The sequence below is a fragment of the Arvicola amphibius genome, chromosome 2, assembly GCF_903992535.2.
Source record: "Arvicola amphibius chromosome 2, mArvAmp1.2, whole genome shotgun sequence".
Taxonomy (NCBI): Eukaryota; Metazoa; Chordata; class Mammalia; order Rodentia; family Cricetidae; genus Arvicola; species Arvicola amphibius.
This window is the reverse complement of record NC_052048.2, coordinates 61723813-61739901: the sequence shown is the minus strand read 5'-3', so window position 1 is coordinate 61739901 and position 16089 is coordinate 61723813. Positions and strand designations below refer to the sequence as shown.

Here is a 16089-nt window from a genome sequence, read left to right as displayed (position 1 = left end):
GAAGCAGGAAGCTTGGTGTTTCTGGAACTTGTAGTCTACAGTCCTAGGAAGGTGTGTTGGGGTATATGTAGTTCACATGTCCATGATCATACCAGAGGTATCCACGGAGCAGAGGTGCTTGCTTCTACTTTGAAAGCACCCAAGGCTCAGGGCTTTGAAAATGCTATGGAGATTGGTTTGCTACCGTGGTACCAGGTAGAGCAGTAGTAGCCAAGTGGGCAGGACCCATGGGAGAACTGGATACAACCCAGAAAATCTGCTGTCCTATGCCAGCCTTCATAACTCGGATGGGATGTGTCCTCTGCACCGGTTTTCCAGTTCTTTCTTACCTGCAAGGCCCAGGGATGAGCTGGATGGGGAGCAGAATGGAGGCACAGTGACCTCCAGGGCTGGGTAGGCAGGAAATTCCCTTGCCCCAGGACATCCAGATCCTCCATCCTTCTGTCTCTTCTACGTGGATCTGGCTCCACCTTCCACAACCATGTATGGTCTGAGCTGGAAGGAGCCCAGTGACCATTCTGTTCTCCCCTCAATGAGAGATGGATAAGGTGAGGCAAAGAGGAAAAGGGACCCCTATGCCCACGCAGGTGTCAAGGGTCAGAGCTGTTCAAAGTATAGGTGTCGGGCTTTAGTCCAGACCTACTCTCCAGAAATGGCTCCAGCCCTGGGACCCTCTCTCCATTTGAAGTATAAATGAGGCTCAGAGCAGCTATGGACAGGCCCAGTACAAAATCATAAACTTATTTAAAACACTGTGAGATTTTATTTTGCTTTTTTGGTGTAACTCAGTTGTGAGATTCTCAAGTTTGAAGTTTGTATATGACTGTGGCTTAGAATAGCCCAAGGTCAGATAGTGCTGATTCAGGTGAAATGGACCAATCTGCTCAGACAGCCCCAAGTTCTCTGCGTGTGACTTGCACCCTGCCAACTCTGTTTTCGAATTTTAAGATTTTTCTCTCCTCTCTCCCTTCCTTCTCCTCTCCATTCTTTCCTAACCCCATCTCTTGTTACCAAACATCTGCCCAGTAGGATCAGTCAGATGGTACCCATTGCAGGGCTTTTTAAAAAACAGGGTCTCATGTATCCCAGGCTGGACTTGAACTCTCTGTATGTAAGTAATGATTACTTTGATGCCTGAGTCTCCTGTTTCCACCTCCTGAATACTGGGATTGTGGAGGTATGTGCCCCCATGCCCTGTTTGTTTGTGGGGAGGGGGAAAAATTCAACTCCTGGAGCATGCTAGGCAAGAAGTCTCCCAACTGATCTATATCCTGATTCCTGGCAGTAGTGTTCTTTTGTGAATTTCTCGACCATAGGTTTTGAAGAGACCTACAAAAAATTATTTATATAATTTGTCCACGATGTTGGGGAGGAGCCCAGCCAGTGCCTAGATGTGCTAGGCAAGTGCTGTTCACTATGAACCACACTCCGGCCCGCTACAGTGAGGTCGGCCTTTTACTGAAGTGCTATGGGTACCACCGCAGCTTCTGCCCTGCTCTAAGGGCTCAGCACAGAGGACTCTGAAAGGTTTGCAGGCTATATTTCCACTCCACCCAGGAAGCTCCTCTAACACTCCCGTGTGACCACTTCAGCTGGACCCTGATTTGCTCAGCACCTGATGGTGCATTAGCAGCCCCTATGGGTCATCATCCCAGGAGGCAGCCTGCCTTCTCACCTGGAACTAGCCACAGGGCATGGTGGGTCACACCCTTTGCCTCTGAAACCAGCTGGCCACTAGGAGTACAGTCTGTGCTCACCCTGTCCCTCTTTTCTGCAGGGTTCCAGAAGTAAGTAGAAGCCCCAGCAGGAACATGAGTGAGGACACAGTCCCTGAGGCGGCCTCGCCCCCACCCTCTCAAGGGCAGCACTACTTTGACCGGTTCTCTGAGGATGACCCTGAATACCTGCGCCTTCGCAACCGTGCAGCTGACCTGCGGCAGGACTTCAACCTGATGGAGCAGAAGAAGAGGGTCACCATGATCCTGCAGAGCCCTGTGAGTGGGCAGGGCCTGGAGAGCTGGTTTTCCCGGTGACTCCTCTTCCCTCATTCAGGGTCTTGCCAGCTTAGGCCTGCTGAACAAGATGGGCCTGGCCATGTGGGTGTTCGATTGCCTCCCTAACCACTGGCCAAGGGCAAACTTGAGGGTATGCATAAACTCTGCTTCAGGACGTAGCAGAGATAAGACCCTTGCCCCAGCTTCCTCTGCCACATCTGAGCTTCTGTTTCCAGTCCTCCTTTCCTGCAACAGGCAGCAGATAGGACTATGTAAACAGAAAGATGGGTTGCCATGGGGCTGGCCTAGGGTGCCCTTGGCTGAGTAGCATAGAGTATCCTGCTCACTGTAGGGAGAGTAGAGTCTGAATGTCCAGCCAGGGTTGAGGAAGGGAGTTAAGAGGAAAAATGGGATAGGAGCCAAGCTGACCTAGACGTCTACAGACCTGGGTGGATTGGTGCCAGGATGCAGGGCCTCAGAGCTCATTCCCCAGGCAGGCAGTACACTGAAAGATGCATGGCTGAGGAGGTAAGAGTGCTGCTGGCCTCGGGATAGGAAAGAAGAGCAGGGGAGGGAGGAGGATAGGACACAGGCTGGGAGGTCCAAGGAGGAAGCTGACTTCTCCAGGGCCTTTTGGAACAGGGCATCCCATAGTCTATGGGCAGTTTTCACCAGGAGCGCACAGATGGCTCAGAGGAATGGGAAGGATTGGGCCTAGGGTCTTTGTGACACTGTCAGGATCCTGGAGGAAGACATCAGGTTCTTAAAGACCTTGGGGTGAGGTGACCCTCAGACATGCAGAGTCACCAGGAGGGATGGTGGAGTAGAGCATCACTAGCCGTGGTTAGTGGGTGAGGCAGGATATGGGGGTGCAGGAGCCTTGCTTCCTGGCCCCTGTTAAGAGGATCCTCAGTATCGTACAGCTTCCTGTTCCTCCCATGTTTCCTCCTACCACCTGGCCAGCAGCTAAGAAGTTCCCAGTGTAGGGAACTGAAAACCTGAGCTTAGCATAGTACATCACAGTGGAGGCACTGCAGACAGAAATCCTCCAGTCCTTCTCTGTCTCCTCCTATCCAAGCACTAAGAATGCCGAGAAACTGAGATATGTGAGGGAGCCCTGGATGTGCTAATGGGGAAGGAGGGTGGTATACTTTCTCGTTCAGTTAATCCTAACTACAGTGAAGTCCTATCATGTCTGGCATGGCCTTGGTCATCACTCATATAGAAGGGAGCTGGAATCTGGACTACCCCCACAGAAAATGGGGGCTTAGATCTACCCCCAGGGCATCCTTAATAACCTATACAGCAAACTGAGGGCCTAGTGAACCTTCTTCTGGGGAACTTTCAGGGTTCTTAGCCCTTACTGAAGAGCTGGAAGACCAGCCCCCTGGAGACCTACAGGAGCTGTTCTCTTGTGAGAAGCTACAGGACGGGAGTGGGTTGAGATCATCCCCTGTGAGGTGTTCAGGGACCAGCCCCCCCCCCCAGGGTTTTCTGTGCTCTCAGCTTCTAGGGATCTGCAGGGTCCTCAGTCCTCCTGTGAGGAGATGGGCACCAATCCCTATGGACCTGCTGGGCCTGCAGCCTCTTGTGAGGACCTGCTGGGCCCTCAGCTCTCCCTGAGGACTGGGCTCCAACCCCTCTGCCTGCTGCAGTCTTTCAGGGAAGAGCTGGAAGGTCTCATCCAGGAACAGATGAAGAAAGGCAACAATTCCTCCAACATCTGGGCGCTTCGACAGATCGCGGACTTCATGGCCAGCACCTCCCACGCAGTCTTCCCAGCTTCTTCCATGAGTATGTGGGTGTCTGGGTATATGCCAGGAGTGGGGGAGGAGGAATGAGGTAGGGAAGGGAGGAGGAAGCACCAGAAGCTGCTTGGTTGCTAGGCAATGGCCAAGCTGTCATTGCATTAGCAGGTCTGGGCAGAGAGATGCTTGGCTCTACTTCTGATGTTCCTGTGAATTAAAGACCCACAGGAGAATCGTCTGTGATGCCAGGAATGGGAAGGGTAGAGGCGACTTCAGGGAATGAGAAGAGATGAGTGGAGCCAGGAGACCAGCCAGAGTGGTGGCTACTGGGCAGTAGAGGAGCTATGGCTATGCGTGGGCTCCCTTCCTGGAATGTGCAGCTCTGTCCACAGCCTCGAAGCTGCCCTCGCTCCTTATGACTCAAATGTATAGGGTGATGGCTGGAGCTAAGGAAAACCCACTCGGCTAAAACCCACTCGGCTGTGTTCTGAGAACTCCAAAATTACTGTTAGCAATATTTTGATGTATCTTTCCAACTTTTTCTTTCAATATAGATAGCTTATTGAAAGAAAGAATGCAATCATATCACACATATAACTTTAATGGCATATCAACTCAATCTTTGCATCATAGATATGGTTCTGCAATATTTTTTTGTGGTTGCAAGCCATTGAGTTGTTCCCTATTAGACTTTTTGATCGTGTTCAGCTTTTTGATATTAGGGACTACAACGTGGTAAACATACTGGTAACTAAATTTGGTGCCATATGCACGACTATCTTTGAAAGATAAATTATAGTGAGAAAGTGATGAGATAGCTGAGCTGTCTTCCAAAGACAAATTTAAAAATTGCTAGAGGAATGCAAATATGTGTTTGAAGACATTATGCATAATGCAGATTGTGTCCCTTTGCCATCCTGGAGAAAGAGGTTGGGCCAACCTTGCTCTCAACAGAATGTGGTGGGCATTGCCCTTCCTCAACCTCTTCTTAGACTGCCACCATTTCCTTTCCCCCGAGGCAGGCTGTACCAAAAACTTCATCTGTAGTTTTTTTATTATAATAAAATGTATATCCATTTTATTTTAATACTTTTTATTTAAATTTTATTTAATACATTTTATTTAAATACTTTTCCAATTTTCCTATTACTATATTTTGTATAAGTTTTCAAATCTTTATAAATTAATGTTGCTTCCCTATGACATTTCAAATATTATTAGTTTTTTTCTAGTTTCTCCTTTGTCTTTTAACTTCGATCACAGCATCTTTCACGTTGTGTAGAGTATTTTCTCACAGAGCAGAACCCTCTGCTTTCCTTTGTGTCTTCTGCTCCTGGCCCCGTGCCTAGACAATAAGACAAAGGGCTGTAATTAGTCACCGATTATCTTAACCTTTTGTACACATGTAGTCTATAAAGTAATTTTGGAGTTATTTTGTCAAGCTCTATTCTCCTATACCTTAAAATGATCCTTTGGTGATTTTGATTGGGATTGATTTGGTAGAGGGATTGAAATTCATAATTTTTATTTTAGAATATAGCCTCCATGGGGGAGATGTGTGTGGTTGGCTCTTAGAACACTGTACCTAGCATGTGGGAGGTAATAACAATATTTTCAAGAATTGGTTTAGGATCTTCAGAAACAAGGTATGTTTTCTTCTTGTTCTATAATATCTACCAGGAAATCTTACTAGTTATTTCTATACGATTTGACTGTGTCTTAAGCCCAACCAGGAAATAATATATAACTTCATTGTCATAAATGACTCTTTATTCAATTTTTTTCTTGAGTACACATACATATTCTCCTGCTTTTAAAAACATGTTATTTATTCATTGTGTGTACACAAACATGTATGTGTGTGAGTATTTATGTGCTATAGCATGAGTATGGAGGTCAGAAGCCCCTACAGGAGTTGGTTCTCTCCTGCTACCATGTGAAGCCCTTGGTGGCAAGCACTTTTACCCTTGAGCCGTCTCACTGGCCCTGCATTTTGGATATAGACAATCAAACAATCGGCAAACATTGTCATTTTGCCTCCCTCTACCAGCATTTTGCCCTTGGTCTTATTTTTTTCTAGTTTTCTGGTTTTATCCCCTCAGGCTTTAGAACGATGTTTAATAATTTAGAGAATGGGCATCTTTGTCTCGCATCTGACTTTACTGGAATTCTTTAACCACAAAGTTTGAGATCATTATTCTTTATCATGTTGAGAAAATGTCTTTTACTTCTAGCCCATCATAGATCTTTCTCAGAAATAGAATTTGAGTTTTATAAAATGCATTTGGTGCATTGATTCCTTTTTATTCTCCCTTGAACAACTGTCACAATGAGTTATAGTGATAGTTCTCTAAATATTGGGCTCTTTTGAAATACACAAAATAAATCATCTCTGGTCTCTGGTGTGTGTGTGTGTGTGTGTGTGTGTGTGTGTGTACACAAGTTCCCATGTAAGCAAACAAGCACACATGCCTGTGAAGATCAGAGTTTAACCTTAGGATTTAGTCTTCAGGAGTAGCTCACCACATCTTTGAGGCAGAGTTCTCTCATAGCCTAAATCAGCTAGGCTGGCCGCTCTTCTCTAGTGCTCTTCCTGTCTCCACTCCCCAGTGCTGGATTTACAAATGTCTCCCAACATACTTGCCTTTTTTTTTAAGTGGGTTGTAGTGATGAGCAGAGGTCCTCCTGTTTGGGTGGCAAGTGCTTACCTACTAAGCCATCTCCTTGACCCTAATTTCTTCCTCTGATGCATTGTTTTAGAAATACTCTCCTGAGTTTTATTGTCAGAATTCTGTTAAGGATTAGTGTATACACATTCTCATGAGAGGTTGAGCAGTTCACTTCCAGGGCATTTAGCCATGACTTTATAACACAAACCAGGGAGATCCACCTTTGTCCTTCCCTGGTGGAGTTTAAACAAGGCAGGAATATCACCCTTGAAGGTTTGCAGCTCACTTGCAAAGTCGTCCAGATCTGGAAAATTTTCGGAGATTCTTGATGTTTACCTCCAATTTAGGGAATTTTAAATTTTTATTTTGCTGCTTTGTCATTAAATTTTGATCATATATTTTGTATGAAATTATCTATTTCAATGAATTCTCTTTAAAACCAAGTGACTTACAATATTCTTTTCCTTGCTGGCTTTTTGAGATGGCACCTGCTTGGCTCCTGCTGCAGAGTGCTCTCAGTTTGTCTTACTAAGCGACTTACATGTGCTTATTCATAGGTCATATACACTAGTTCTTGGGATTACTTACTGGTCTCAAATGCTTTGTATGTTCTAGGTAATCACTGTACCATCAAGCTATGTCCCAGCCTTTTGTGGGAAGAGGGGGAACAGTGTCTAGTCAAGTAGTTCTGACTGGTCAAGAGCTCTCTCCTCTCGCCTTCACCTCACAAGCACTGGGATTACAGGTGGACATTACCACGTCTGGCATACTTTAGTTTTGTACTTAATATTTCTCAACATTTCTGTCCTGGTTTCTTTCTATTGCTGTGATAAACACCTCAACCAAAAGCATTGGAGAGAAAAGGCTTTGTTTGGCTTACATGTCAGTTCTTCATTGATGGAAGTCAAGGTACGAACTCAAGCAGGGCAGGAACGTAGAAATATGAACTGAAGCAGAGGCCATGAAGGAGTGCTGCTTACTGGCTTGTTCAGCCTGCCTTCTTGAATAACCCAAGTGCACCAGCCCAGGGGTGGTCCCACCCACAATGGGCTGGGCCCTCCCACATCAATTATTAAGCAAGAAAATGTGCCCAAAGATTGCCTGTAGGTCAGTCTAATGGATACAATTCTCCAGATAAGGTTCCCTTTTTTTAGATATGTCTAGATTTGTATCTGGTGGACAAGTGCTAACCAGACCTTTTTCTATGGCTAATTTTTGTGAGTTTTTTCTATGATAAAATTAATTTGGTATATTTTCATATTTAGCTCAGTGCTGAAGACACTTGAGGCTGTGAACTTCTGAGCATCGCTTGGCTTCATGCAATGAACAGTTTGCAGCTGCTGCTTTGGTCCTGTTTACATTTGATAGTGCTTGGCACTGAACCACAGCTGTACACACGTCAAGCACATACCAAGCAGCAGCCCCAACTGACCTGATTTTTATCCCATGAGCTGTCTTTTCTCATTACTAAGAAGCTGAATGCTTGATTGTCTATAGATCTGTTATTGTCAGGCTTCATTGAATTAGAAAACATGTCCTGCTTAAGTTCCATGCCAAGGATTTAGTGAGAGCTTTATGCAACTTAATATAATTATTTTCAAATGATGTATGGGTAAGGGCAATCTCCAAGACACTCTATTTAATCTATATTTCCATTTTCATTAGATTTTGTCAAAAGTGAAGGTTGACTCATCCATTTCACTGCTGTTTGTTTCTCCTTGTACTTCATGTTCTGTTTGTTCTGAGATGGGGGTCTCACTGGGTAGCCTAGGCTGCCCTTAACTGTCCCACCTCAACATCCTGAGATCTGGAATTACAGAAGTGTGTCACCATACCCAACCAGTCTTTGAAAAATAACACTCATAATATAAACATCCACTGTTGCTGTAACTTCACTGTATAACCTTACTTCATAAAAAATGACCTGAAATGGCTGCCTTTGCCCAAGAGAAGATTATTTTTTCCAACTTCTAATTGGATAATAACAATAAGACCTTTACAATTTTTATTTAACCAGTGCATTTTTAAAAAGAAATTTTGATGTGTGTTCATGCTTGTGTGCATGTGTGTACATGTACACACCTAACATGGGTGCTAGGAATTGAGCTCTAGTCCCTGCAAGAGCAGTGTGCTGCCTGCCCTAACAGAAACAGATGTGTGCTTCTGGACACTGCAGCTGTCTGCCAGCCTTGGCTTGGGCCTGGCGAGTTGAGAATATTTCTCGCTGATGTTGATTTCTGTGTGCCCTGTTTCCAAGTCACAGAATAAGTTCTATCACAGGGTCCCTCAAAACAGGGTGGCAACCTTCTGAGTTGTAGCTTCTCTCCTAAAGCTAGCGCTCACATCTCTGCATATTCCCACTCAGAACCTTTATCTTGTGTTTACCCAGTGCCCCTGTTTAGGGTTTATGGCAACTTTGAAATTCCAAGTACACCTTGTTCATGGCTTTGTGGTTTTTTGTTTGTTTTGTTTTTTGTTGTTGTCATTGTTTGCTTGTTTGTTTCCCTGAGACAAAGTTTCATATAGCCCAGGCTGATCTTAAATTTAAACAAGATTTTCCTTGTAGCCCAGGATAATCTTGAGCTTCTGGTCCTCCTGCCTCCAGCTCCTAAGTGAATGCTAAAATTACAGATATGTACCATCATATTTTATGTAGTGCTAGTGATCAAACCTAGAGATGTGTGCATGTCGGGCAAGTGCTGTACCAGCCAAGGTATATTCCCAGTTCTTGGCATGGCTTTCTTCCCAAAGCAGCACCAGCTTCAATCAGCTGAGCAGAAGGCTCTAAGCCACAAATGGCCAATCTACAACCTTTCTTCCTCTAGGTGGGAGTTGAGGGCTGTTTAATCCTCTGGCAGGGAGTGTTTTGTACACAGTGGCAGCATCAGTCAGTGAGATCTAAGGGGGCATGGGACAAGTACCAAGCTGGCTGGTAGCGACTCCTGTCCTCAGGGAAATGTGCTGTCCTTTCCATCCCTGCAGACTTCTCCATGATGACACCCATCAATGACCTCCACACTGCTGACTCCCTGAACCTGGCCAAGGGGGAGAGGCTTATGCGGTGCAAGATCAGCAGTGTCTACCGTCTCCTGGACCTCTATGGCTGGGCGCAGCTCAGCGACACCTATGTCACGGTGAGGAGCAGGTACCCCCACAAAACCTGAAAGGAAGGCTTTTAACCCTCAGCGTGGCCAAGCACTGCTAGTGGCCCTTGAATAAAATCCACTCACTTCTTCCAAGATTGCTCATCACTGTGATCAACAGAATAAGCAACCTGCCCAGTGGGTACCCCTTTGGATGGGAGCCAGCTCCTGTATCCAGGGCTGTCCCTAAGTTTTGTATTTGCACAGCTTTAGTAAAGAGCAGACCTCTTTATCTCTCAGTGGAGGAGGGTTCACTGGAGAAAGTCTTGATGCAGTGAGTTCAGGGAGATGGGGATTTAAGCAGTGTCCTTAGAAGCATCTCTTCTTCCTCTCTGCTGGGCCCTGAGTTTCTTATCTCTCTTCCCCCAGATGAGAGTGAGCAAGGAGCAAGATCACTTCCTGATCAGCCCCAAAGGGGTTTCCTGCAGCGAGGTCACGGCATCCAGCCTGGTAAGTATAGCCAGCATCTCAGTACTGACTCTAACTAAGATGACAGGACCCATGTGACCCTGGAGGGACAGGTTCATCTCTGAATCAGAGCCTACTGTCCTGTTCCTTGTGGAACTCACACTCTCCCTGGGCAGAGAAGACATATAGACACAGTGGGTGCCTCAGGCATGATGGGATGGGGTGCAGGCAACAAACACAGTGGAGGGAGAAGGCAATGGGATGTGACCCGAGTCCTGGGTAGAGGTTAGAGCACATGTCCTGAGGAAAGTGTCCTTGGATGGGAACACATTGGAACAAGAGACTTGCAGTCTGGCTCAGCATTTGGAATCTGAAGGTGGAGGAAAGACAGTCTGTTTCCTTTGTTCATGGATTGCCCTGACAGATGTGGAAGCCAGCAGACATCAGAACAAATGCTCAGTTCTTTTTCTGTGATCTGTGAAAGAAATGTTGTGTGTGCATGCTTAGTGGGCCCGTGATCAGCTGGGCTGGCAACTGGTGTGGAGTATGAGTGTAGTCAGAGCCTGCTCGTTCATTTCCCGCCCACCTAGACCCCAAATAATTACACAGAAACTATATTGATTACAACACTGCTTGGCCAATTAGCTCATGCATATTTCTAGCTAACACTTACAGCTTGAATCAACACATTTCTATTAACCTATGTATTACCACGAGGCTTGTGGTTTACTGGTAGGGTTCTCTGGCATCTGTCCTTCAGCAGCTACATGGCATCTCTTTGACTCTGCCTTCTTTTCCCCTTTGCTTGAAATTCCCCCTTTTCTCTATTCTGCCCTGCCTTAAGTCAAAGCGGCTTTGTTCATTAACCAAAAGCAACAAATATACAGAGGAACTTCCCACACCATGTGAGGTGCTGTGAGAGTGGGCATTGTCTCTGAGGCAGAGGCATTTGGCATTTGGCTGTGGTAGGTTCAGAAGGGGTCTGACCCCAAGATGCAGGTTTGAAGGGGAATCATAGGCAGAAGGTGATCTGGGGTATGGACAGGTTTGTGGGGGTCACCAGCAGGCTGAGGTGATCTGGGGTATAGGTAGGCCACAGGTGACTATGTATGGATGTGCAGCTTATACCTCCAAAGGAGAATGTGGTTGCTGAGGCAGAAAGGAGAGGTAGAATCACCTGAGCTCCACTCCCCACAGCTGGCATCTTTTGTAAATTTGCACAGCAGCAGAATCCAAAGCAAGCCTGTGTCTCTGAAGCAGTCCTCAGAGTCCTTGCTTTTCCAGAGGCACTGGATGGACTACTCACTGGCCTATTATGTTGTGGAGATTCCTGGGACACAAGCCACAGGTCCAGCAATGAGATAAGCAATGAGCCAGAGAGGGGCCTTCCCAGAGAGGAAGTCTGACTGGGCCTCTTTGAGGAACTGGGGAATCAGATTGAGCACAAGCATGAGCTGGGGGAACTACTGTCACACCTAGCCAGCATCAGGCCACTCCAAACCAGTTCCGTTCTGTAAAACTCCCTCCATAGAGAGGTTTGCAGCAGTGGTCTGTTGGATGCTGCTCCTGTGCAGCTAAGCACATGGCACCAATAATGTGCCCGTCCCCACACCAAGATGTCACTGTTCTTTGGTCCCTCTTCTGTCTGTGGACTTTTGGGAATGGAGTATGGGGCCATTTGTGGACCTGCTTTGTGTGTTAGACTTGGGATGTCATGGGTGCTTCTACTGAGAGGGTCAAAGTTACAGTGATTTCTCTTTTTGGTTTTTCAAGACAGGATTTCTCTGTATAGCCCTAGTTGTTCTGGAATTAGCTCTGTAGACCAAGTTAGCTTCGAAGTCACAGAGATCCAATTGCCTCTGTCTCCTGAGTGCTGGGGTTAAATGTGTGCACCACCACTACCTGGTGATTTTTTTTTTAAAGAAACTAAAATCTAGCTTGTTAGTGAACAAGGTATAATTGTAATCAAGTGAACCTAGGGACACAGGGTGCCTGGGGACCAGACCACCAAGGTGTTAGGACTGAGGTTCTCAACCTGTGGGTCACAGCCCCTTTGCGGGGGGGGGGGGGGTCACATATCAGATACCCTGCATATCAGATATTTACATTACAACTCATAACAGTAGCAAAATAATTTTATGGTTGGGGATCACCACAACATGAGAAACTGTATTAAAGGGTGACACAGTGAGGAAGGTTGAGAACCATTATGTTAGAAGACCTTGCCTCAGAATTTGGGTTGTGCTAGGTGATTTGCATCTTTGAGGGGTGGACCTTGCAATGTGCTGGGAGGGTTGGTGGGGGCACTTTGAGGATGAAACATCTTCCCTTTTCTACTCAGGAGGCACTTTGTCTTATCAGTCACAAAAAGCCTTCCCTGACGTTGATGTTTTGTGAATCCATAGTTAAGTAGGAACACCATAGCCAGCCACAAGCATTATTCTTGACGTGTGCGTGTGCATGCACACACACATGTATGTATGTGTTTTCTCCCACCAACACTCACTATGTGTGTCTCTGTCTCTCTCCCTCGTTCTCCCTTGCCACCTCCTTTACACACATACTAAATGTAATGGTTTTTAGCCAAGCCACCTGCTAGTAGAGGGTAGAGAGCAGGCTAAGAAAGTGACTTCTTCCCATTGGTTCCTTAAATACTTCCCTTTTCCATGACTGGTAAAAGGTGTTCAGTATACCATTCTCTTTACCTTTGTGTACATTATGATGTTTCAAAAATAAGATGGCTCAGCTTAGACAGGCCATCCATTGGAAGTTTCTGTTGGCATCCAAGAGTCCTCTTAGCTGCTTCTAGAGGATTCTATCACTGACTCTCTTCTAGCTCATAATTGGAGTGGGCTTTGTGGGCCACAGCCTGGACACCATTTAGGAAAATGCTAAGCATGCTGAGTCCTCTCTGTGTTTAGATTCTATATTGGCAGCTCCTGAAGTAACGCACCATAAAGTCTGAGAAACTGCCCCACCACTTCCCCTACAGAATCACCACCACCTATCACCCCTGAAGAGTCACTGCAAGCAGGCCTCCATGTTGCTGTCCCCCAACACCAAGGCCAGCTATTACTCCTATCATCCTGGGTGGACATGGGCAGGGGACACATTGGGTCTGCCGCTCTGAGTCTGTTCTCTTCTTCACTGACCAGATCAAGGTGAACATTCTGGGAGAGGTGGTAGAGAAGGGTAGCAGTTGCTTCCCAGTGGACACCACAGGCTTCAGTCTGCACTCAGCCATCTATGCCGCCAGGCCCGACGTGCGGTGCGCCATCCACCTGCATACGCCTGCCACAGCTGCGGTGAGTGAGGCCTCCCAGCCCCGGAGCTCCACCCAGTGCCAGGCTCCCTGTGTCAGTCAGCCCAGAGCACCTGTTTCTCCTTGGGGAGATCATCATCTGGGATATAGCAATATCATCATTTTAAAATCCTGCAAGGGGGCAGAGAGATGGCTCAGGGCTTAAGGGCACTGGCCGCTCTTTCAGAGGACCTGGGTTTCATTCTCAGCACCCACACAGCCACTCACAATTATCTGTAACCCTGGTCCCAGGGAATTCGACACCCACTGCTCTGACCTCTGTAGGGACTGCGAGCATGTGATGCACACAGACATAAAGGCAAAACACACCCATGCATATGAAATAAAAATAAAATAATGATGAAAATATAGATTCTGGAATGATCTGGAACTCAGATCAAGAGTGAACTCTTGTGTGGAATCTTTACTCCAACCTTCTTTTCCCTCACCAGGGTCTTGGTGAGAGGCAAGGGCGAGGAAAGGGCTTTCACAGACCGCCCCCCCCCAACTCTGCTGTAGCCGCAGCTGGGAACTCAGCCAGGCAGCTGCACCTCTCAAGTGTCTGCCCAAGTCAGTGTTGTTGGGCTTCATGCTGCCCTGGTCCCCACATGACCCAGACCTTCAGAGGAAAGACCTTGGCACAGAAGAGTAAACTGATGGAAACCGAGTCTGCAGACTTTTCCTTAGCTCAGGGCAGCTGAGATCTGGGGAAGGGTCCAATAAACCTGGGCGAGAGTAGAGGGAACAATCACAGATCACAGGTAATAGTGAGGCCATCTCTCCACATGTACAGAGGACACTGCAGTGTCACAGATAAATGGCAGACACTGGGCATTGCCTTGGCCATCATCTTTTCCTGCTGACACCAGACCACATACCTGTAGGACAGATCACACGACACCAGCCTGTTGATCTCTAAGGGAAACACAGGGCATAGACTTCCCAGAATCAGGACCAAGACTCGATGCTGTGTTTGTGCTGAAGGTCTCTGCAGTCTTGGGTTGATTTGGGGCAGTGGGGCAAGATAGTAGGTCCTTCTGCACCTCACTATGCTTTGTTTTCAAGGAGAAATGGAGTAGAAGGCTGCATTTGTTTACTGTTCTGGTGCTGTGATAGCACGCCATAACCAGATAGCACACCATAACCAGATAGCACACCATAACCAGATAACATACCATAACCAGATAGCACACCATAACCAGAGAGCACACCATGGCCAGATAGCACACCATAACCAGATAACATACCATAACCAGATAGCACACCATGGCCAGATAGCACACCATAACCAGAGAGCACACCATGGCCAGATAGCACACCATAACCAGATAGCACACCATAACCAGATAGCACGCCATAACCAGATAGCACACCATAACCAGATAACATACCATAACCAGATAGCACACCATGGCCAGATAGCACACCATAGCCAGGACCAACAGGGAGGAATGGGTTTGTTCCATCTTTCAACTTGTAATTCATCATGCAGCAAAGTCAGGCAGGAACCCAGAGGAAGAACCTGGAAGCAGGAACTGGTGCAGAGGTTATGGAGGAGCTCTGCTATTGACTTGCTCCACGTGGCTTGCCCAGTCTACTTTCTTTATAGCAGTCAGGGCCACCAACCTAGGGGCAGCACCACCCACCACCCACAGTGAGCTGGGCACTCCTATATCAATCACCATTCAAGAAATAGCCCAAGCTTGCCCAAAAGCCATTCTGGTAGGAGAATTTTCTCAATTAATGTCCCCTCTTCTAAAATGGCTCCAGCTTGTGTTAAGAGTGGATATAAAACTAGCCAGCCCAGGAACCAGCACAGGTTTCTCTCATCCTTGCACTCATACTGCCCCAGGGCCATACTATGGGGGAAAACACGTCCACCACTCCTGCCTCCTCCCAGAGTCACAGACGACAGAGCTGGGGCTGGGTCGCAGGTCCCCCGTGGGCGTGCTCGCCCAGCAGTCCTCAGAGCTGCTGGGGTGATGTGCAAGTGTGATGGAAAGGCCACGGCCCTCACTGAGAGAGTGGGCCTGGGCGGTGTACAGTCTTCCTCCTGTGAGCAGGCCTGGCCTGCTGTGCTCCAAAGAGAGAGGGCCCGTGCACCCTGCGGCCTGGGCTGCAGGTGCCAGGTAACTATTGTTTCCCTGTAGGTGTCAGCTATGAAGTGTGGCCTCCTGCCTGTCTCCCATAATGCCCTGCTGGTGGGGGACATGGCCTACTATGACTTCAATGGGGAAATGGAGCAGGAAGCAGATCGAATCAATTTGCAGAAGTGCCTTGGACCGACCTGCAAGGTTTGTTTCTGGGAGGGGGCTGTGGAGTGGTATTGTCAAAAGCTGACATCACAAGACCAGGGAGATGGTTCAGAACGATAAAAAGCTGGCTGTACAAGGACCTGAGTTCCATCTCCAGTATCTACATAAAAAGCTGGGTGTGACCGGTATGTATCAGTGCTGGCAGGTGGACCCTTGGGACTTGTGTGGCCAATCAGTTTAACTGAATCAGTGAGCTCCAGATTTAATGCAACACCGTGTCTCAAAAAAAAAAATCAGGTGGAGAAGACTTGAGGAAGACGCCCAATGTTCACCTCTGATGTGCTCGGTCTCTCTGTCTCTGTCTCTGTCTCTCTGTCTCTGTCTCTGTCTCTCTCTCTCTCTCTCTCCCTCTCTCTCTCTCTCTCTCTCTCTCTCTCTCTCTCTCTCTCTCTCTCTCTCTCTGCCTCTCCCCCCCCCCGTCACACAGACAGAATTAACATCACAAAAGCAACATGTACTCATTGGAGAACGTTTGTTCTCTAGATAATTTTTAAGATTTGTGTGTGTGTGT

The 16089-nt window shown here is 47.1% G+C and overlaps 1 protein-coding gene across 2 annotated transcripts in view; it reads left to right on the top strand.

Moving 5' to 3' along the window:
* Nucleotides 1-1811: 1811 nt before the first annotated feature.
* Nucleotides 1812-16089, top strand: part of Add2 (adducin 2) — a 32979-nt gene continuing 18701 nt past the window's right edge. Inside the window, exons 1-6 of one of the 2 annotated variants that reach the window (XM_038319160.1) lie at nt 1812-1994; nt 3650-3788; nt 9394-9545; nt 9924-10004; nt 13118-13267; nt 15414-15557. In XM_038319160.1, the coding sequence (XP_038175088.1) occupies nt 1812-1994; nt 3650-3788; nt 9394-9545; nt 9924-10004; nt 13118-13267; nt 15414-15557 (849 nt within the window). The remainder of the gene's footprint in view (nt 1995-3649; nt 3789-9393; nt 9546-9923; nt 10005-13117; nt 13268-15413; nt 15558-16089) is intronic. The other variant, XM_038319162.1, reaches the window with a different exon arrangement.